We start from the raw sequence: 24,508 nt of genomic DNA on the forward strand, positions 1-24,508 counted from the left end.
AAAGGATATTCGTGTGTGTGAATTTGAAGCTCTTTTCTCCAATTATGGAAGCGGAAGTTCATACAGCAAAAAGAAACATGGCGCGGAGTTGAGGACATAAGCTGATGAGTTTACTCTTGAATTTTATCCTTTTCTGAACTCCTTGCTCCGAAAATGTATTCTTGATGTCTGATAGGATTGGAGCCTTTCGTCGTGCTGAAAAAGGTTTGTCTTGTGATTATTTTACTGCAGCCTTTAGCCTAGCCCCACTAGTGTGGCACGGACTCTCACTCCCGGGAGTGAGAGTCCGTGCCACACTAGTGGGGCTACCTTTAGCCACGATCCATGACGATCTGACATGATGTCTATGAGTGTGACAGCACTTTGCGTGCAGGTCATTATTCAGTGCTTGGATATTAAGACATGCTTTAGACGACCCCGTCTCGTTTACAACTCATTACCTAAAAAGCCTAAAGGCCTACACCATTTTACAAGTATCTGTTTGTCAGTAGTCTCAAATATAAAACTGTGTTAACTTGTTACAGGAGGGTGCATGATCGATGAATTGATAAAGAACGCTGCAATTTTGGCTTTCAATGGACGTGTAGGAAGAGTTCCATACATCATGTACATGTAGGCCTACGGACAACACTTGAGTCGATGCCCCTTTGCAAATCTATGAGACATGTCTGAAAAAACCTTCCTTAGAGTTTAATCTTACTATTCTTAGTAAATGCTTCAGAACTTTCTTAGCTAAATTTCACTTTTAGGATATTTTATCACTTTCTGACGGCTGTTATAATTTGTCTGTACAATGTACATGTACAGTAGGCCTATATGGAACTCTTTTGGTTGGCTGGTTGGGGCCTTGTAGTTGTACTATGTAGGGGAAGAGTTCTATATGGACGCCAGTAATTATTACCAATACAGTGACCTACATGTATAACTCAAAGCCAGTTAGCTGCCAGAAAGCAAAACATGTCCAGAAAAGTTCAGTTTAGGAGGGAAATTGCTAATACAGCATGGGTGATTTTGCATAGTGATAGAAAGGCGTTGTGGGAAGGAAAAGGGAGCAGTGTTTGCTCCTTTTTCCATCCCACAATGCCTTTCTACCTGTGTGTAAAATCACTCATCCAGAAACTATTAGCAATAAGGCTTACAGAAAACTCTTTGAAATTTTCCGACCAGTCTCAGGGTTTATGCACAGGGTGTCATCAAGTGGCCTCTGTACATGGAACTCTTTCCGCACGTAGGCCCAATGTCCCATGTTCACCGTGGTTTACTTTTTTACAGCATGCATGACACAGTACGGTACAACGAAAGCAAGTCTGTGCAGTGTTTGGGCTGATCTGTGAATGGGGCAGAGGTGGGGAGGGATAGGATGGGATGGGGTGAAATGGATTGGGCAAGCATGGCAAGGTGACTTTCTCTGTGAACACTTTAAAAAGAAGTTAATCTGAACCCTCTTTTAAAAATCTGTGTAATAGGAAACTGTCATGACTGTACGCCTGCACAATCTACGTCATACGTGTACTAAAACACTGACAGTATTCAAGGTGGATTTCCAAGAAGGAAAAATGGAACTTGGAAGACTGACCTCTCTGACCACACGGTTGCCAGGTTCTTCATTTCGTCAAATCAGATTGGTTTTCACAGTGAGTAGCAAAATGAGGGACCTGGCGGCTATACGGTCACAGACGTTAGCATGACTAGGCAGAACCTGCATCATTCTTTAGGAATTCTGACTATAGGCCCTACGTGTACTGCTGTTGAATATACCATATGTAGAGTAAACAGAACTATGACTTAAAAAAATAAATTGTAACTGCACTGTATATAGCACATTGACACTGGTATGAAAGGAAAAATACTCCGCCACAAGGATTCAAACCTGTGATGTTATGGCCCATAGCTACATGTACATCATCAGTACCAAAAATGGTAGCACATAGGCTGTATTGATCAACTAAGAAGGTCTGCCACATACCAGTACAATACATCCAACATAACACTGCTGGTTCCATTAGAACTGCCTTGAGATATTGAGGACGGATACCAGTTTAGTAGCCATTTCCACGGTGAAAATGGACGTGTACCTGAATGTTGATGGACAGAGGTGCAACATGTTTTCTTGTACCAGCTTAAACACTTTACAGGTTTTTGTTCATATCGCATAAGAAAATACTTGCAAGAAGAGCCATTTTATTCCTGTTGCATTTTCCTCAGTGTAAGAGATGGCTGTACTGATGACAAGAGTCGCCCCACTTACTGATGATGCAAAATATTGTTTACCACAATGCATGGTGGGATAGAATGAAGGTCATACACTGTAGGTGCTTACATTGGCATAAACTGCCATCATAAGCACAATGAGTGCAATTAGGGCTCTATCTCTGTTTTGAAAAGGCAGAGTTTTGTAACCGTTGTTCGAAACCTTCCAGAGATTTAACATACATGGACTTATGTATCTTCCTTTCACTTTCTTGTGAACGAATGTAACTCATACGTCTGTCATTTCCCTGGCTTATGACATATGTGATGACCATTTACACAACCACATCGGCCTTCATTCTGTGCACTGTTGTAAACACCCTACATGTAATATCATCAGGACATTTAGAGACTCTAAAGGACAGTTGACCTTTGAAGCTTTGCTTTGTTTTGAATGGCAGAGTCTTTGACGTTTGTTCCATTAAGCTGAGCTTATTTTATCAACACACAAAAAGTATGTTCAGCATTACATGTAAGTTGTTTAAGCCTGGCTTTCAAGATTTCAAGATAAAAGTGTGTCCACAGACTTCATCTTTTCTTTTAAAAATAGCTTCCCTCTTAAGACTCTTTCACCCCATTGTATTTTATATGTACTTGTGTCACTGATGAACAGGTTTCATCAGAATACGTGTGCCTGGTTCTCAGGCCACTGCCACATTGAGGGGGCAATTATGTACATCTGTTAACAAAGCCGAGACCTAGTTCTGGGGGTAAAACTTTAAGTCCACATAACGTGTTGGTGCCCACAATGCCTGCGTTTCAACATGTGTGTTATCCCAAAAATAATGCAATATGTACCTGTACAAAATGTACGAGTGTACATGTACTTCGTCATCGATCAGTGCACATGTACATGTACCGATATGTACATGCAGGGCAGAGTTTAGGAGATACTAAATTTATCGTGACCAGCACTTGATAACCCAGTGGGAACCACTCATGTCTTACTTTTTTTTCCTGACTTTTTGTCTCTAGATTAGCTCCTTGGTAAACTGTGAAACTCAAAGCAATCTGCACATAGTCACCTGTTAGTCACAGATCAGCCTGCAGCATGGCTCAGGTAAGCGATGAGTAACATTCAGGGAAATGTTTGATCAGGAAACATTCAACCACCATCAGTGGTTAATTAATTGTCCTTGGTTGAACTTGGTACTAGATGAAGGTAGGCACAGGTGTGGAGCTGCTGACTCAACAAGCACGGTAAGAGGAAAGGTAGAGATATCACGTGTCAGCTGACGTTGTCCAGGTACTGACAACCCAGTTTTGAAAGCTAAGCATGGTACAGATCTTCTGCTTCCACTGTCGGTCAAGGTTTCATTACCTTGATTGGGGATTTAGAATAGGCATTACATACATATAGGGCACACCAGAACCAAGCCCATCATCCTTCCTTTTTGAAAGTCCTTTCAAAATGCTACTCTCATACAACAGGGCATTGGAGGGTTCTGCAGATTTCAGGGAGATTTAAACTTGTTGATGTTCCTTTTCAAGGAGACTTTTAGAGGATTTGAAAAGGTTCCCAGCCAAAAAAAATAATAATAATAAAACACGCAGTGAAGGTTTGAAGGAAGAAATCTTTCATTCTTTAATTTGGAGAAAGTATTAAAATACACTGTATAGGCCTATTCATCAGGAAATAACCCATTGATCTTCAACATAAAAGTGTCTCAATCACTGAGTGGTTTGGGGCCCATGACAACTGATTGTTTAGAATCCTGGGATTTTCCCTTATCGTCATCTTTCTTCAGGGGGTACATGTCCCTGTACATGTCCTTCATTTGGCCCTACAAAGGTTAAGCACATGTACACTGCACAGGGTTACCCAGTCCAGTCAAAACTTTGACTTTGGAGGAAAAGGCAGGACCCTATATGTACATGTATATTGCACACTTGAGAAGTATGGAAATATGCAAGGTTTAGAAAATACATGTATTTGCCAAGCAAAAGTGGGTTACCAGCCACAATGCCATGCATTCTATATTGACTGGTTCCCAGCTGATACGGTGTTTGCTTGAAATGTGCTTAGCAGGTTTTTTGTGTTTACCAGCTCTATGAATTTGAAGCCAGGAAAGTTAGGGTAAAGCAAATTTGAGCAGTGCCCAAATCATAGGGTGGGAACTTTGTTCTTGAAGAGCCAAGGTACATGTAGTTTCTTCTTCACAAAGGGCACTTGTGTTAGATAATCAACTTGTCTATGGGAACATTTCAGTGGGCATCAAGACAGAGATCGGAGGCATCAAGGCAATTGCCTCCAATGCCTCCCGATGTTCCTGGCCAAAACAATGTCTTCTGAATTTCTCAGCCATCGGTTGGTTGTCATTCCAGACGTAATTATCCATGCTGTGATTTACCGTTGTGTCTGCGTAAGATGATTCAGCATGCTACACACACAGTCCAGTAGGAAGAAAAAAACGTGTAGAATGTTTAGGAGTACATCCTTGACATGTAATCCACCTGTCCATGATTAATCGCTTTTCTGAGAGACCCACCTCCTGGCTAAAAATATCCACTGTGAAGTGGAAGTTTAAAGGGAGGAAAGAATATTGGGCATGAACTGATGAAGTGCTTTGACGTTTGCTATTTGAATTGTGGTAATTTCTGGGATGAGTGCTGTAAACCAGGATGCATACATGCACTTTTGAATTGCATCTTCTGTCGTTCATGCTGGAAAGGCATTGCCTATATCTTGTAGAGTTTGTGTCATTGCAGATTTATGGTGGAGGTTTTGTGTTCAACTTGTGCTGTCATTTACATGTACATTGTACATGTTCATGTTCGCGTAGCATACTTGATTACACTTTATGGGTATGTACATGTACAATTTTGTTTTCAAAATTATTTTCAAGGCATCAGAATTTTTTACAGATAGGTTTTGATGTGGTAAATAGTATTTTCCAGTAAAGCAAAGTGTGGGTTTTTATCAGCAGAATCATAGTGTGGACAACAGGATGCATAGTCTGGAATCATTAATTTCAAAACAAGGACTGTGTCGTGTGAAACAGGATGTGTAAAGACATTGTACATGTTGTTCATGTAGATAATGGAAATGTACATGTAGAACATCTTTTACTTTCAGTGGAATTGATTTCTGTATTTTCTGTGTTCAAAACTTGAATTTCCTGTATACCAGATGTACATTGTACATGTGGCAGGTTCCTCAAAATATGGACCATTAGATAATGTTCAACTTTGGGGGTTCATTATTCCTGAGGTGAACAGCAGTTGAATTAATTTCCAATGTTTGATGTAATGAGGGAAGTCATGGCTGATATCTGGAACAATGATGACCATGTCAACCTTTCAACTTAATTGGAGTTAATTAATTAAAGTCTCGAACTTAGCAATTTTGAGGGACACATATCAGTCGAAAAATAGACTGAATTCTCCTTCTTGTTGAGAGAAGTTTTTAAATCAAGTCCTCTGATGTAAACACTTTGATGTAAAACTTAAAATGAATTCAACTCCATTTGATTTGCACTGGTAGCCAACCAAATGTCCACCATACATGTAAGTACATATTATGCCTAATTATCCCCATATAATCATTTTTATAAATCTGAAGGTGCTAATTTGTATTTTACATGAACAAAGTCACTCTTTTAGAGGTTTTGAAAAATGACAGCCGAAGTTACATTTTGGTCCATTTTATGAAGAGCATGCCATGTACATATTATCCATGTACAGTATACCGGTATGTACATACATGTGTACCCAGAGAAATGGACAAGATTACCAGTACATACATGTACATGTACGGTATGCACATTGTGATTGTGTGTTGGTGACTCTTAAATGGAAGGTCTTTGATTTGATGCATTTGCAGTTGAGAAGATTGCATGAAGTTTCCTACTTTCAGAATTGTCCTTTTTTCCTGGAATTAACCACAACATGAACCGTTTTGAAGAGTTTCAAAGTACCAAATTGACATGTACACGTACCGGGGGGGGTATACTGGTATGGATAATGGACAAATAAAGGCGAAAACTAAGGAGAGGTTTCGTTGTTTGGTATTTTAACTTGCCCAAAAGGGCTTACTGTAATTAACAATGCTTTAAATTGGTCAGAAAGTAGAATGGTACATTCAATTTTGTAAATCAACACAGTTGCCCTGGACAGAACAAAGGACAAGAAACCCCAACGCTGAATTTACAGGTGCATGTACCATAGTGAAACACCACCAATGAAAATTTGTAATTTGGCTGTTTGGTACCGGTATCATCGGTATGACCATGACCAACATCTAATGTAAGTTAGAGAGGTTTGTGGTAGCACCATATAAGGACATCCCTTTCTGAGTGGTTCTTAAAGGGGACGAGCCATGCTGGGAAGATTTCTTGTAAAACATGCATCAACACATAAAACAAACACATGATATATAACAAGAAAACACGTCGGCATAATTTCGAAATACGCGGAAATATGTTAAAAATTGTAGTTTTCACGACCCTATTTCACTCCCTTCTGGGAGCAAAAGCTAAACATCCGTCGGGTACAGAAAGTTGTCTAAAGAAATTCCCAAGAATCATGACGTCAAAGGACGGAGTCCTTTATCTGCCAACTGTTTACTGTTACACAACAATGCATCGACATGTACGTAATGTAGTAGCATTAGCGTTAACGTGTGCAATCATGTCAGAATCAAGCGACGATAATTCCAGCGTTGATGCTTTTTCCGATCATGAGAGTGATCAGTTGTCATGTTCGTCTTATTTATTTGATGAAGAAAATGACATCGAAGGAGCTGATCAGGCACAAGAAATATTGCCTTGTCAGTTTGAACCAGAATACACTGCTGGCCACGGGCATGGCGGCGACCCGGAGGATCGACAACCAAACTATTATAATAATAATAATAATAAGTTAGTATTTATATAGCGCCCGTCCATGATAAAATCGTGCTCCAGGGCGCTTTCCAAAAAGTTAAGACACTGGTTAAAACTACAATACAATTACACTAAAAACAATAAAAATAGTAAAACAAATTATTGTAAACAATAAAAACTATAAAAAGTTTTAAAATCCAAAAATCTGTAAAATATGCCTACCTCAAAAAGGGAATTTGGACTATTAGATTAAAAAAACGCTTGCTTAAAAAGATGAGTCTTTAATCCGGATTTAAATTCACTGACAGACTCGGCTTCCCTAAGGGTTCTATTCAGCTTGTTCCACTCTCGTGGGGCAACAACTGTAAAGTCAATTTAACCCTACATGGCCCATCCCCTTTCAAAGAACCAGAGGGTACTCAACGTTTTAGACAGTACACTCTGTCAGAGCAGCATCTGTAGTACATGTATTTCATACAGTCTCATTCATTTTTTGACCATCTGTGGGTTCATGTGTCTTCTCGTACCTTTAATAGCAGGAAAAGTGGTCCCCAGGCACCGAATGTTTGGCCAAGTTCAACTTTGAGGGTTCCACGGCAGATGACCTGTCTTTCAAGAAGGGGGAAATTGTCTTCATCACCAAAGCCACAAAAGTCAGTATCCACTTTTCCTTGTCAATGCGTCACCCTTCTTTAATCAAATCAGCAACTACATGACTACATGTATGTTATTGCAAAGTAATCCTGGATTTTAATGTGAGATGCAGCATTGTTCAAAATTCTGTGTGAAAAAAAAGCAAGAATTTAGATAATTTTCAACATACTCAAATCAAACTTACAAGAGGGCCTTTTCCATAGGAAATGGGTCCCTCTGTTGTGTGTTGTGGGGGAACATGAATAAACATGCCTGACTCATTAGCAAACTTACAAGAGGGCCTTTTCCATAGGAAATGGGTCCCTCTGTTGTGTGTTGTGGGGGAACATGAATAAACATGCCTGACTCATTAGCAAACTTACAAGAGGGCCTTTTCCATAGGAAATGGGTCCCTCTGTTGTGTGTTGTGGCGGAACATGAATAAACATGCCTGACTCATTAGCAAACTTACAAGAGGGCCTTTTCCGTAGGAAATGGGTCCCTCTGTTGTGTGTTGTGGCAGAACATGAATAAACATGACTGACTCATACCGGCAGGCAGGCAACTTTTCCTTGGATCAGCTCAATTTCCTTGTTTTTTAGTTTCTCACATACATGTAAGCCATTACAAATTATAAAACGCTGTACAAAATCAAGTCCTGTTCGTAATTTCCCCATTTTTCTGAATTCCTAGTTGCATTCCTCTGCTTGTTCAATTGTCTGTGCTGCCTTTTCCACCAGTTTTCTTAATTGTTAGCACCCAACAGCAGTAGAAACTTGTTCAGAATAGTACTAAGCATGCCTTCTCCAGATAGTGTTGGTGTTGAATGACACATAAACAGAGTTGGGTGGGAGCCATACAGTGCATAAATGGCCTTGCTGCATTTTGGTGAACTTTGTTGTGTGACTTCAGAATACTCTGTCTAAGGCTTTTTACCTGAACAAGAAAGGGTGCAATTTCACAATGTGTTTAGTTGGTACTGATAATTGTGGGCACCAGAAACCTGTTTTATTAAAAGTTATTATGGGGGATAACAATGTTCAGGGGACAAACATAACTCCCCACAATCTTGTCCAAAAATTTTCTCACCAAAGAAATTTTGCCTTCAATGCAGCGCCAGCCAAGTCACTTGTTAAAACATACATGCAAAAAGGAGCCTGTGTGGCAAGAATGGCCAACTGGAATCAGGGACCATTTGCCAACTGCTGGACAATTTTGCCTGGTGCCCACTGCCCAGGTTACATTTTATGCACAGGTTACCAGGCCAAATCAACCACTCATTGACAAATGGTCGTGGATCGATATTGGTCAGTTCAGCCTGGCTCTTTGTCAACAATGAGGGGGTGCTTGTACTCCAAACCTACAGTGACGTAGCTTTCCTCGCTGTCTGCCAAAACAGGACCCCAACTGGTACCGCGCAAGGAATGAGAAAGGCCAGGAGGGCATGATACCAGCTAACTACGTACAGAAGAGGGAAGGCGTCAAACGACAATTCATGCCGTAAGTCTTCACGTCAGTCAGTTACCGTACGGTACTCATGCCACATGAGTCTTGGTGCCACAGGTACATTACTGGCATTTGAAAAGGAGATGGGATTTGATGGGAGGGAGTGTTGCTCTTTTTTGTATTTTGAAAAGATTTGAAATTGTACAAGTTTTGCAGCTAGGCTAAATTCTAAATTCTTAATTGATGGCTTTGATGACCCATACTGTGCACAAAAAAGAGGACACATTTATAATCTCTTTGTTTTAATTTATCTACTCCTTTAATCATTGCCCCTGTTTTTTTCAGAACAGTACTCTTCCAGTCAAGAATTCTAAGAGCCTTATGCGCGCTCTTCTTGTGCTAATAGCACACGTAGTTTTCTTTTTGTTCAAATAAGTTGTAATTTCAGTTCCTGAGCTCAAGATTGTTTGCTCAGTTTTTTTATTTAGGGTACCCACCAGTCCGCCTCTATCCGGTAGCTGATTCTACACATTGTGTCAATGTTTTTCTACTTGTAAACTGTTAGGTGGTTCCATGGTAAAATAAGTCGGGAGAAGGCAGAGGAACTCCTGCAGCCCTGTACCGACGGACTGTTCCTGGTCCGAGAGAGCACCAACTTCCCCGGCGACTACACCCTGTGCGTGGGCTGGATGGGTCACGTCGAGCATTACCACATCCTGTACGACAATAACAAACTCACCATCGACGAGGAGAGATACTTTGAGAATCTGACCAAATTAGTTGAGGTACGGTACGGGCAGGCAGCTCGAGTTCACCGCGCTTGCTGGGTCTTGAGGGTGACAAATTGGGGTCCCGTGCTACTGACTGCACAGCTGAGAATGGACCAGGCAGTGGCTGTTTAGAAAGGGTAGAATTTAAACTACCAGACGTGGCTGTGGCATTGTTGTAGATTGAATTTAACTTGCTGCCATTCCGTCTATACTTTCCTTTTTAATTCTTTAGTTATTGGCTTTTGGAAGTAAGTTAAGTAAGTAATGGAAATATTGTTTGCAAGTATTTAGAATAGAAATAATTGAAATCCATATTTTTACATGCGCACATGAAATATACATCGACACACTGGGGTTGCCCTTTTCACCCTTATGTAAACACATTACTCTGAATATATAAAGTTACAGATACAGTCTATAGATTGAGGAACCAATTTATGAGGTGTCATTCATTTTCTTATTTCTAAGAGTGTACAAAATGTACACTTTTCCCATTTGATATTACAAAGAGACAAAAGTTTTTTGATGTCATTTTTTATTAAACTGTAAATTTTCAATATGCACTCCACTAACCCCTCCCCAGCGTATGACTTGGACACTTGTGAAAATTATGGCATAAATTGATGACCTCCAGACCAAATCAAAGTTTGTGTCAGCTGTTTTTTTGTTTACATGTATTTCCTTTGGCAGCACTACGAGGAGGACAGTGATGGTCTTTGTTCGAGGCTAATAGTAGCCTTGGCAAAGAAGGGGGAACTCAACTTCTCCATTAACTCAGATGATTTTGTGCAATGTGAGTAGAAATCAGTATTGTAATCACGATTAACACAAGACTAGACACAGGACAAGATACATCAAGACTAGACACAAGCCCAGACATAAGATAAGGTACAAAACCAGTCACCAGACTTGACACAAGACCAGTCACAAGACCAGACGCAAGACCAGTCGCAAGTAACAGGGAGTTGTGACAAAGACATAATGTACGTAACGCTGTTTTTCCTTATTGATTTTTCAGCTGGCTGGGCCATTAATAGGAAAAACATCCAACTTGGTGATCTTATCGGCAAGGGAAACTTTGGCGGTAAGTCTAGATTTTGCTTTTGCTCTGTTTTATTTCTGTTTCTGTGTGTGTTGTGTTGACTGTCACTTTGTTTTGGTTAAGTTTATTTTCTCTTTTTGTTTCTAACTGATACAAGAAGCTATAGTTTCACTCGGGATTTAGTTACAAAGAATGCAAGGACGAGCAGGTTCTTACTAAATTATCCAAATTGTTGGCATCTTTAAGCTTCATAGAATGCTTGAATTAGCTTCATATTTTGGTGGAATATGGTTTAAAGAAAACTCATTTTTGTTTTCAAAATAAAACAATTTTGCAGTTGAAGTGAGAACTTCAGTGAATGAAATAAATATCTTGATTATTCTGAATAAAATGTCCTGGAGGGATTGATGTGGTCAGGGTTACATTTTTCGTGGTTTTGTCCCCTACTTCATTATGTTTAAAGGAACAACTTTGGACTGTAAGCTGACTTGGCTGTTGAAACAAGTGCTCATTCATGGACATATCCTTCAGCTAATCCAGTGGTGCCACACTGGTGTCCATGTTTAAGTTATTGATTGGCACCTCCATATGTGTAAATGATAACTTTGAATTTTGGGGGGATTTGTTTTAGACGTAAGGAAAGGTAACTACATGGGGAGAAAAGTCGCAATCAAGCAGCTGAAAGATGACAGCAAAGCAGCCCAAACATTCCTTGCTGAAGCCTCCGTCATGACGTAAGTACAGCGGCGCGGTGTTCCAAATGTGACCCCCCTCCCTCCCCGTCACCACCCCTGCCCCCCCAAACCTGTCGACAAGTTCCATCAATGACCATACATGTAGTTAAGCACTGTTTGAGTAACTTTAATCGAACACAATCTAGTCAACGATGATTGGACTAGTCTACTTGGCCAATCAGAACCAGCTACTGTGACTATTTGCACTGTGATTTGCAGCTGGTTATCAGCAGCACTTTGCCATAGCATTGTGCAGAGAGGCCACACTCCATGTTAGTTTATGTTTCAGTCCCTTTTGTTACCTTCAGAATTGAATAATAATGTAAATTATTATTCAACACGACACCGCGAGTCATCGATTATCTTTTTCCCTGTATTTATATCATGTACGTACACACAATTGCTGTTATTTGTGTAAACAGAATAATCACACGGTCAGACACGGACTCGAGTTGTTCGTACTTCAGCCAGTATAAACCACTAGTTTAACATAACCAGAAATGCTTCCCATTTCCCAACCTACCCTGTTCTGATGGTCCAACCCTAAAGTCTTCATCTGGGGAGAGATTTTCAGAATTTTAAGTTGGAAATAAAAAGAAAGTGTATCAATTTGATTTTGTATGTGGTTCAGAAGGGTTCAACAGATGTATACATGCATGTAACTACCCTTGAACATGTTTAAAACAGTGATGTCATTAGAATCAACTGCCACTCAACCTGTCTTGCTGTTGATATTTTTAACATAGTAGTATACGAAATTAGTATTGGCCCAAAGTGCAAAAACAAAAATTTCTGACATCTACCAACAAGGTTACCCAGTTTCCAGATACCGTTGTAATGGGAAGCGGAACTACTTTTGGGGGCTGAGCCATTCATCCTTGCTTGAGCTGAACTCAAGCATAAATGATTTTGTTCCTCGAGTATTTTTCTGTCAAGGCAAGCTCAGGTCTGTGTATTCAGAGTAGGTTTGCGACCTGTGCTGAGTTTGATGTCAAATATTTGGAATTTAGGCCTCCAACATTTTGAAACAGATAGCATGACGAAAAGTATCCAAATTGTAATTCTGTCATTCGGTCATTTGATAGTTTTTGTATCAAATGCAGTCCAAGGAGGGTTAAAATTGCTAAAAAAATACTTCGCCCTTGGTTTGTGGCGGTGTAGTTTCATGTTTTCTGGGAAAGTTTCATGGCTTTAGCAAAAATCAACAGTGTTACACACAAATCACAATGCAGGGAAATGACAAACCATTTCATGCCATGGCTATTTCTGTTGTTAAAACAAACTTTTTTCACACGTCCAGTTCCTTATTGTAGATCAGGTGTCATTTTTGCCCAGAAAACACACAGCAATAGAGAGCAAACAAATGCTTGAAATTTGTGCCATTTGTGTCTCCCGGTTTCCTCAGTCATATTACAGAAAAGTTTTTCCACACCTGTTTGGTGGAGTGACGAGTCGCAAGATATCTTGCAGTGGGAGTTCTTTTTTTCATAGTGTAATGCCCAGTTAAATGGAACACGAAAAAACGAATAAAATTTGAACCCTGCCGCAGCATGAGTTCATTTCCTGTTTTAGTGAAACTGAAAATGATATCACGCTGCTTCCTTTTTTCATGCACAGGTAAAGGAAGCAAACGTGACGGCAACTGCCCAATCTACGTGGGCCTCTTTCCATGAGACATTTCATTTTTGATCTTTCTACACTTTACATGTACACTATTTTCAGTCCAGGTCCAGGTTGTTGCTTTGTTATTGATAGAATTTGAGGCAGGAAATTGAGGAAACCAACATTTATCATTTTTCAGTGTTTATTAAGGAACTTTTGTTTTGCACGCCAATATGAAAAAAAAGGGGTTGAGAGCTACATGTAGCATCACAGCTTTTGTGTGGAAAGTGAAACAACAGATTTAATTCAATAAAAACTCCAAGAATCTTGTGTCAAGTACACATACATGTACCTGTGTGCCTGTTTGACTTACACACATATGTACACATTCAAAATTCATATGAATGACAGTAGCAAAACAGCCAAAGAGAAGGATATTGATGACCACTGCTGTGTGAATAGTGAAATTTTAATATTTTGCTGTATTTGTAGTTGTCACAGGATTCCCCCGAGAGAACCCCAGAAATTTGTACTTCCGATCAGACTCTATTCAGACAAACCAGACAAAAGAAAGATGGACAAATAACCTGTGAATCTCAACACTTCATCTAATTTGCTTCATTATCATACCAAACCAATTAACAAATCTAAATTACATTCAATTAATACATTTACATTACAAATCGTCAAAGAAATCGGGCCCAAATCAGCAGTTCATTGGTTCCGCTGGGGAAGTGAGCTGCCTGGGTTGAGATGATAAAGCACCGATGCGTAGTCCGCAGAGTGGTGCCTGGCGTCTCGGGCATTCCCTCCTCATCGGTGAGCTGGATGACGATCCTGCTGTTCTGGCTGACACTGATTCAGCCTCTTGGGTCGTCTCTCAGTGCTGAGGGTCTGCCATGCCCGACTTCAAACCCTCATTAAAACCCTGGTTGTAAATCAAATTTTAAATTATTACCAGCAGTGCAGCTTTTGCTGCATAAACTGTACAGGATATCACGGTTACAAATACCATTTTAATTTCATATTATCACAATAAAATGATACTTACAGGTTACAGTGAATAACCTGACCTAGAACATGTTGGAATCATTTGTGGTGATAAGGAGGCAAAGATAACTGTGACAACAGCCGACTAACTCTGAGGGACTCTTCCTAAATACACTAATTTTGCACATCTCGGTTCTAAGAACCTACAACTCCCTCATGAATGGGTAAAAATAAAGGGCGCAAATGCCCTGATGTAAAGTGTCCACCCTGCAGTCTTGCTTCCAAGTGAGGAGCCAAGGCCCTAAGCAGTCTTTTATACCCAGCCCTATTGAAGAACTATTTAAGAAGTCTTGCTGATGCTGTAGTTTACCCATGGACTTGCATACCAACCATCAATTCAATTCCTCTTCCCATTGGGCACTCAATGGATTAACAGTCTATAAAATGTAATGACAAAAGGATAAACCAGAAGTCAAGTGGTACTGTATGTGAGGCTAATAACTCCAATAACATTTCCGGTCAGGATCTCCACAGGAAGGCAGTTTATACAATATAAACTGGATCCCTTAATACAAAGAAAGAGAATTATGCAATACTAGTAAAATTTGAAGACGTAGAAGAGAAGCCCTTTAATCAAACTGTGATAGTAGTCGCTGGCAACCAAGTTTGCCAATATTTGGAAATCGTTTGAATTTATGGAACAATGTGGCAGGTGTTGTTTTTTTCCCTGTGTTAGCCCCGTAGAAACACAGTGTTATGTTTTAAAAACTCACTGCATATAGTGTTGGAGAATGCCGTGGGTAATGGAAGCAAAAATATACATGCAATTGGATTTCTGCACCCCTAATTACCCAATCTTTGTGGCATGAATTTGAACCATGAAGTTTATTTCTGAATTTTTATTCATTCTTGCTTTTATTCTAGGAAACTCAGACACCCAAACCTTGTACAGTTAATGGGAGTTGTGTTGCCAAGTGGGCAGAGTCCCTTGTTAATAGTCTTAGAATTTATGGAAAAGGTAAGAAAGATTGATTTTGATGTTCAGTCATTATTCTCAATGTTCAAACTAAATGATTTGACCATGCGATTGAGAGAAAGAAATTATATAGGAGACTACTACATGTGGGTAATTCCAGAAATTAGGAGCCCAAATGTGACCTTTTGTGTCCCTGTTACATCTGACCTTTGTTATTGACGTGGAAATATCACTGGAATTGATTTCAAACTGTTACTATTTGTTTGGCAGGTAATTTGCATTAATTAATCACTCTTGGAAATTAGAAAATGTATTCTGAACTTACAAATATCATATTTCAGATGTGACAGGGACACTTGAGTTTTTGCTTGAATGAGAATCCATTCTTAGTCTCCTCATGAACTTAGAAGTAATGAAAGAACCATTTGTAACCCGCTTTGTGAAAATGAGTGATAAGCCTTGCATTTTTCAGTAAGTTTGTTCCAGATTGCATTAAAAAGAGCAAGCTGAGCTTTTTTTATGTTGATGTATTACTAATTTTGGCATCTTGATGAAAATGGTCACTGTGTGAGTGAGAATCCTCGGTACTATTGATTTCCACAGTAAAAGGTTCTTTTAAAGGCCTACATGTACATAACTCAGAAGTGATCCTGGAGACTCATTACTCATTTTCATTGAGCAGGCTGCATTTAGACGATCAAATAGGAATTCGAAAAATTGATCTGTAGAGCATTTCAGTGGAGTATTTCTCCCTTCTAGTTTTTGTGTTGTTTGGTTTGCCAATAATTTTTATATTATAACAAAATAGGTGGCTCACCATACAGCATTATGCACACATTCCTTATCACCGTATGATTTGGCCATTCATGTGCTAGGCAGTCCCTTTGCACGTTTCTCACTTTGGCAAACATACCTCAAAGACATTGACATTTAATAAGTGGGTAGACAATGAAGATTGACTGCTTGTTGTTCTGCCTAATTACCCCGGTACATGTGGAGTGTTGACTTAGAGAGATCTATCTGTTTGAACAAATCCAGTGCATGCGCCATTACTCTAGACTCCTCTTATGTATTGACATGCCGTGGTGCAGCCAACATTTAGACTTTGTTTTCCCTTACCATTCAGTCAGTTTTGCCTTTCTGAAATTAAGTTTAATGTAGGACATATTGAAAACATGATGTCCGTTCCGAGCCAGCAGGAGTGATATCTGAATAATAGTTATCAGAAATCCATATGTTTGGTTACTCTGTTGAATGTGTCTGGAATGCTGGAAACTGGATTACATGTAAACCATTTGGGGAATTGTTTTTACAATTTTAGAATCTGATGTGACAATTTGTGAAATTGAAAAAGAAAAGTATACATTTACATTTTAAGCTGGAGAAGTTTTCTAACACAGATAAGTAATTGAATTCTTTCTCGTGGATACACATGCTGTGAAAGGCCATATGAAGTACTTGTATTTCTCGTATTTTTAAAGGGGAACTTGGTAGATTATCTGAGGTCTCGGGGAAGGACAGTAATCAAGCAGCCACAGCTACTCAAATTCGCCGGGTGAGTTTTCCATTGATAACATACATGTAGGCTTGATAATTAAAGAAAAAAATCTTGTACCTAAGCCACTGCATCCCTTTGAAAAAATGTGTGCACCCATGAGTCCCGCCTCCCCCACAAAAGAAATCACCCAAGTTATGCCACTGGTTTTTTTTTCCCACATTCACTGATTTTTATTTTGTTTTTTGCTTTTCACATTTTTTTATTCCCTTCCTAGTGATGTTGCCTCGGCCATGGCCTACCTGGAGAGCCAGAACATTGTCCACCGCGACTTGGCGGCGCGAAACGTTCTCATCTCAGAGAGGGACATTGCCAAGGTCGCAGATTTTGGCCTCTCGAAAGATGCCGCCATCACCCAGCAGGGAATCAAATTTCCAATCAAATGGACAGCGCCAGAAGCCCTCCGAAAGAACGTGAGTTGTGTTAATGTCAGCCACATCAAAGAGGCATGATAAGTAGCTGCATTACTTAACTTTTGCAGAGATAGGGATCTATGTCGATCTTTGAGTTCCTTTCATTCATCTTTGTCTTCCCTAATGGGCTTGATTTCTTTGACAGTACTCCTGTCTCCTTTCAGGGGGCATCTGCTCAGCTCATGGTTGGCCTCTGCCTCTGTGACGTAGTCCAGAATAGTAGAGTGTGCACCGTTTTACATTCACACAAATAATACTCATTTTGATCACGTAGCATTCTAAGATCTTCCAAACTGACTTCAGACCATGCAAGTTTGGATCCATATTGTTGCTGATGATCTAGTTGTTTAGTTATTTAAAACAAAGTCCATATAATGGAGGGATGCCAGTAAGACATTTTCAAGTTTCATAAAAAGTTTTGAAGTAGTAGGCCATGTGAACATTTGTATTGAATCAAGTTTGCTTAATAGTCTGTGACTTAAATGTATGTCCCTGAGAATGACATCACATTGTTCATAGTGTTGCATTTCAGGAGTCACATGAGGGTTCTTCTACAGTACAGTGCTTACAGACAAAAGTAGCAGTGATTTCTTGTTTAGTTGATATTCACACCTCAAAGGTCTTTCCATCATTTTTGATAATTTTCTCTGTGTTTGTTTTTATTTTATTCCACATTTATTTCTTGCCTTACAGCTATTCTCTGTCAAGTCAGATGTATGGAGTTTTGGCATTCTCATTTGGGAACTGTACTCATTTGGGAAGCTTCCCTATCCTAAACTTGTGAGTATTGGATCACAGCATGTATGTTCATAATGTCATACAACACAAGCTCAACATTTGTATAAGCTGATTCCCTTCGTAAATGTCATTTCTGGATTTAATATCAAGTTTAAAATGTTTTGTGACAACTGGGATTAATGAAAAAATTGATTTAGTTGAGCAAATAAGAAATATGGAAATTGTTGAGAATGGACAAGACCAAACACTGACAATTGCAGATTGAAATTTATTGCAAGGAGAACATTCCACAACCGCCACAGCTGTCTACAGCATTGTCTCCAGCAGCATTCTGAGCAATTTCCAAAGCAAAGGTAGTCAACAACTTAAAAATGGCTGGGTTTTTTTTGGGTTTTCCCCCCAGAACCTGACTGTTGTTGTAGAGCATATAGAGAATGGATATCGCATGACGGCCCCAGAGAGCTGCCCAGACAGTATCTATAAGATCATGCAGCAGTGCTGGGATATTGACCCGAGGAAGAGACCATCATTTGAATATATACACAGCCAGCTGAGCGGCATGATGAGAACCCTCTAGCAGGCCTTGAATAGAGGGGAGTAGGCACGCACAGCTAGTCTCTCAAAAGCTCACTGAAAAAGTGTTGTAATCGAGTACTAGAGGGTAGAGACAGGAGAGCAGAAAAGATGACTTATGAGTGTGAGTATGGAAAGATGAGTTACATCTGTCAGTGGAATTTTTGCAGCAGGAGCAAATTTTCAAATTGGCTTTGGCCAGTGAAGGCCAGTACTCAATGAAAAACAAAGTGACTGCTTACAAATGAGTTTTGAATGAGTCAATTTCATATTTGTGAGTACCAAATTGAGTTGACATGTGTGAGTGCAGGATGAGTATGGTGCCCAGATTCTCCAAGCTCTTTGGGAAATAGTGAGCACTCAAGGACAGTGGGACCGAGAACCTCAAACATGGGATTACCGACTGTTCAGTATGTTATTTGAGTACCAGCTTGATTGACTATGCGCACGAATTTGGTACGTGATCTACAACACTTTTATTAAAGTGATACTTACAACAATGTGCTTTAAAGAATTCTGACTTAGTAGGAACTTTGCTTTTGGATCATCACATTGAGAACCAAGCGTAGTGCCTCCACACAAGGCCAGTCCAAAATAAACATCAGTTATTGTATTTATCAGTGGTTTTGCATCTAAATATGAGCTTGATTGATGTTTTAAAGTCTCTATTTCACTTTACTGAAAGTGAAGGAGACCACTTTGATCATCCAAATTTGATGTCTTTAATGCAGATAGAGCAAAAATTTATGCTTGGTAAGGAATTTTGGATACATGTCGAACATCAACTTACGAGTACAGGCTTAATCACAAATGAATCAAAGATTTCTCAGGTGCTGAATTTGGCAAAATGTTCCAAGGCAGTCAAATTTGACCAGCATGTAAAAGTCTATTGGATCTTGCCTTTTGCATTGCATGAATGCACACACCTATTTGAAAGTTGGCCTTCCTCATCAAGTAATGTCCGTCAAAGTGCCTTCCTGGGCGCTTTAATATGCCAGAGTGTGAAGTTTGACTCTGAATGGTGAAATATTTCAGGTGACCGGTATACAATAACGATCACTTACGAGTGCGGTAGCAAGAATGATTTTGCTCTGTGTCTTAGAAATGCAGAAATGGAAGTTTCCATGTGTTACTGAATAAACTCATTCTTGAAACCGCACAAATGGAAACCTTATTTATTCTACAAAAGGCCTAAATCTATTCTGAACAAATTCGCAGGTGAAAAATGTGTGCAAGAGAAATTATTGTGGATTTAGAATGTTCTCTTTACGTCAGACCATGGCACTGCATTTTGGCAGTTGTTTCTATTTGGGCAGTTTTTTCTATTTGGGACCACTGGTGCTTCCAACTTTTCTGGGAGGGGGGGGGATATACATTCCAAAAGTGCGTCTCAGTTTAATTCTGTGGTTCACATCTTTCTGGTCCTGGAGTTGGTCAATCACCAAAAGAAATAAAATCTTACGTAAAAAAAATACACGATGAACACATAAGGCTAATAAATGATGCAGTGTTCAATGACTGATTGGCTCGTTCTGAGTTAACATAAAAACTCTTTTTATGATATTTATTGAAGTAACACATAAACCCATCTTAAGCTTCTTGGATATAAATTACACAAAATGGAAAAATTTTTATGTGGCATATGCCATCACAGAACGTTTGCAGTTTTTTCTTCAGTTGGGAGCCAAAAACGGGATTGTTCAGAAATGAAAACTATAGAATTAAAAAGGGGTACCCTAGTGGAACAATCATCATTCTGAATGGAATGTTGCAAACACTACCCAATTGCCAACATTTGCCTGTTCCTTTCCACCAATGGAAATAAGCCTTTTGTGAGTTAACTTGATTTATAAATACCTCCGACACTCTCCCTTTTCAACAACGTGCAACTTGACTGTGTATTAACATTTGATAATGCCCGCTGAGATGTGATAAGGCCTGCTGCATAAATCACGCGATGGCACTTGGATACGAGACAGTTTAACCAATCCTGATCGGTCAAGAGTCTTTGTACATGAGGCTTGCCACACGCTCGTCAAGTCCATATAAGGAGATTCTTTTGGACAACTTGCACATGCCTTGGAATATACCATAAAATGGGGGGGGGGGTTCGGGAAAATGAAAGTAAATTCTCAAACCAAATTGTAGGAAATCTGTCATATATTGACTTCTTTGACACTCCGATTTAAAAGGTATTTATGAATGGGAATACAAATGTGCTTGGCCATCCAAGCACATATTTATTCCCTCGGTTAAGTTAAACGTTGTTGAATAGGGAGACTCTCTATTTATCACCAAAAGTCACATTGACACAATTGTGAATACCACTTTTTGTACCCAACCCAAACGTGGATGTGTGCCTTCTCAGGTACCAAGCTTTGCTGTTGTTAAACAAATGTTGTAGCTGTTTTTATTTCAACTGTGTTTGATTAAATATATGAAGACAGGGAATGCCAGTTCAGTATCAGGGGACGTGTAATGCAGAAACAGTGTCCATTAAGTTAGTACATCTCCTAGTCAGTGTAATGATGCATACAAACCAAAATTATATTATAATTTATTATGGGGCCTGGTCGTCATGCCCAGTTTTATGTAGCTTTTGAGAGATATTTATTGACTTACATGTGCATTGCACAAGCAGTGCATATGTTTTGTGTGTTTTTGGTTTGTTTCTTTTTTTGTTTTGTTTTTTTACAGTAGTGTTCGGGATCTCGCTTGATGGTCCCTGAAGCAGATAACCAGATTGGTTTCCTTAACTGAAAAGCCTGAAATTGTCTTAACAGATAGATGTCCTAGGCTCTCATTTCGAGTCTTGATTGTCAAATAGATGTATATAGATAACATGAGAAATCATTTAGCCTAGGTAGGGCCACTGTACCCCACAACCTTATATGATTATGTAACTTCACAAGTCATTCCCTAGTTTTAATGTTTTACTTCCAACAATCTAATACCCAAGTTTAGAATGTCAGAGATACTCCTTTTGTAATGCCATTTTAGTTCTATTCGAAGCAGTATAATTGGAAGTGACCCTGGGTGTTTCAAACTTGTCGTGTGTTATAGTTCTTGTAGTTTTTCTGGTTTGTTCATGACTTTCCCTTCTTCACGTTCAAATCTGTGGAACTTTTTTACCCGGAAATCTAAGGCAAGCGTCAGTGGTATGGACCACTTTAATGCGTGTGTAGTTATACGTGTGCAGTTCACACATGCGTTGTGCTTGCACACATTTCACTTGCGTGCACGTCCCTTGCAACCGTGTTTTCAATCATGAAGGTCTCTGATGGGGAGTTAGTTTGCCGTAATTTGTGTATGCATGTACTTTGGCACGTTTGAGCCGTGTGGGTATTGTCCGGCCCAATAATGTTTTTGATCGCAAGATTTTCGTAAGAGGGGCTTTCATGATTTAGGGATTGTATAACAAAGACAAATCGTCAAAACCGTCGCCGCCATCCTGTATAAAGATCCGTGAATGAATAACTATTATTATAAACAAAGAAACAGCCTGTTGATTAAAAAGAGAACCACCCTTTCTTTTAGAATCACCCTCTCTTTTAGGGGCGAAACGAGGCTGTCAAGAACTGTGTCAATACAAGTTCGTGCTGGTACGATGTTATCCCTGCTGTTTCCATGCAAACTCTTTCAGCTTAACCTGGACTCAACCTCTTTGATGAATTTAAATGCTATGCAGTATTTTACTCTTAATAACATGACATGTTGAGGCTGGAAAAGTAGACTGCAGGTTGATGGTGGGTAGTTCTTTTTGGTAGCTTCCATAATTTTCATGTGACTAATTGAATTACATGTGTATAGACCACAGGGAACGGCCTCTTAATTGTTGTATGCAAACTGAATGCTAGTTGAAGACTTTATTAACCAGTGTCATTTCTTTTATGCATATATTGGACGCTTACTTGCCTCGGGGAGTCAGTCACTTGATGAAGATGTTTGGTATTATCGAGCAGGGTCCCCTTTGTCTTACACTCATTCGGATGTTTTTCCAACATAGGATATATTTTCCTAGTCTGTTTTTCACATGTTTACTTTAGAGCGATATCATTACTTGTAACTGTAAGTAAAGCCAGATGGTCTTTATGTGGAAAGAACTTCAAATCACTTCACTTTCTTTAGAACCACATTGGGTTTCTTTGTCTTTCCAATTTTCTAGCTGTGCGGAGGCATTGAGTGTGTGGTGTTTCTCTGTGACAGAAGTTTGTAGTGGCCCTTTAAGTGTGAGGAACTCAGCAGTCGCAGAATTTAAACCAACGCGAGCATGTAGATGTTTATAAGTAAGATTAATTCCTGACTATATCCTTTAATACCGAGGTCTGTACGGTTTTTTTTCTCTTTTCCAAAATCTTTCCCTGAAATGTGGTCTGCCTGTTTGATGGAGGTAGATGAGATATTGCCGTTATTCGGTTCTGTGTTTAGAAATCACTTGGCGTCTGACAGCCGCGCTCATACTTACAGTAAATCCAGTCTCGCCTGACAGCATTTATTGAAAAATACCCAAGCTTCGAGGGCCTTTCGTGGCTCCTCTGGTCAAATTTCAAAACCTCATTTCTTTCGAGATCGTCGTTTTCGTCCGCGTGAAGATAAGCTAGCGTTTTGTTTACGATATAATTGTGACAAAAAAATAAACACATTCCACTGCGCACCTCTTTTCGCGCAGACTGAAAATTCGTTCGCTTCAGTAAAAGAAACACAGGGGTGAATCGCCAAAAACTGTCTCACGAAGCATCTGCTCAAAGGACATTTTGTCGTTTCATTCTTGCTGTCGTAAAACACAGCAAATGTCATACCATTGACAAGCGCAATCAGTGTCTTAGCAAACCGGAACATTACGCACACACGCATCCTACCATATGTCCTGAGTGCTGTTGATTATGTACTGACCAACTGTCGTTTAAGTCTATCGCTTCTAGTGGCGCCAGGTCTGTTTTTTTACATCGCCAGTGTTTGCCGGGGATAATAATGCAGTGCACAATTCAACCTGCTTGTACATCCAAACTTTGGGCTCGGAAGAAAAAAATGAACTCTGCCCGTTTACGGACTTAAGTCCCAAATTTGCTTGGCCTCCATACCACGCAGCATCGTCGATTAAAATGACCCGTTTTATCGCCGAGTCCCATCTGTCTTTAGACCGGTTTTTATTTGATGCAATCTCCGCACGAATTCTAGCCGTCACACGGCTGATTATACTTATGGTAAATTGCGACCTGTCACACTAAATCCAGCGAGGTACTAGATTACCGCGCGGATTTGGAGAGGCTTGCGTTTTGCAAGAAAAGACAGCGATCATCATGTATATGTATATGTACTTAATTGGTATTGCTTGCAACCAAATGTCCAAACCAGTTAGTTTAGTTTAACTTGAGAATTTTATACCGAGCGGCTTTGACTACTTTAAGAGTTTGCATGAAAGTGCACTCATGTGTTTTATGTGTAAAATAACAATAAAAAAGTTTATTGTATATGTAAAGGTTTGTCGTCTCGATATTGCCTGATTATAGTATTTTGAGTTTAAGAAGGTTTTCCTCTTGGATTGATTGTGACTAGAAGCTAAATGCAGGAATTATTTGAATATACCCTCCCCCCTTCACCACTGTTCCCCGCCCATCATGTTGGCACTGATGGCTCACCGTGGAATAAAACTGAGTACTATTGTTTTGAGTGGCAATGGGGCGATTTGGGCACTCTGTCGAATTCTGCGGCACGATCCGTCGTTCTTTCTGCTGTGGTTGTAGATTGTTTCAAGAAGGTGAGATTTCTTACGGAATCGACCGATGGCGCAACGCGATAGAGTGATTCTGAGGGTCAACCAGTCGCGCCCAAAAGTAGTTATATGTAGACACGTATACTTTTCAGAATCAGAAAGGGCATATCTATACCCATCCCTAAAACTCGTACCCCGCGCTTTGTTAATTAATGAAAACCCAAGTTAACTGTCAAGTTACAGGGTTCAC

At 39.7% G+C, this 24,508-nt stretch overlaps 1 protein-coding gene across 1 annotated transcript; it reads left to right on the plus strand.

Annotated features, from left to right (window-relative positions):
* The first annotated feature begins 34 nt into the window (after positions 1 to 34).
* Positions 35 to 24,024, plus strand: csk (C-terminal Src kinase). The gene is made up of 13 exons (XM_022241697.2): positions 35 to 204; positions 3,226 to 3,310; positions 7,610 to 7,726; positions 9,106 to 9,206; positions 9,718 to 9,937; positions 10,613 to 10,715; positions 10,941 to 11,006; positions 11,596 to 11,698; positions 15,215 to 15,308; positions 16,748 to 16,821; positions 17,039 to 17,234; positions 17,928 to 18,014; positions 18,376 to 24,024. The coding sequence occupies exons 2-13, from the start codon at positions 3,302 to 3,304 to the stop codon at positions 18,547 to 18,549; spliced, it is 1,344 nt and encodes a 447-aa protein (XP_022097389.1). The 5' UTR covers positions 35 to 204; positions 3,226 to 3,301; the 3' UTR covers positions 18,550 to 24,024.
* The last annotated feature ends 484 nt before the right edge of the window (positions 24,025 to 24,508 follow it).

This window comes from Acanthaster planci, linkage group LG05 (genome assembly GCF_054643075.1).
Source record: "Acanthaster planci isolate LZ-2023a linkage group LG05, COTS_SCS, whole genome shotgun sequence".
NCBI lineage: Eukaryota > Metazoa > Echinodermata > Asteroidea > Valvatida > Acanthasteridae > Acanthaster > Acanthaster planci.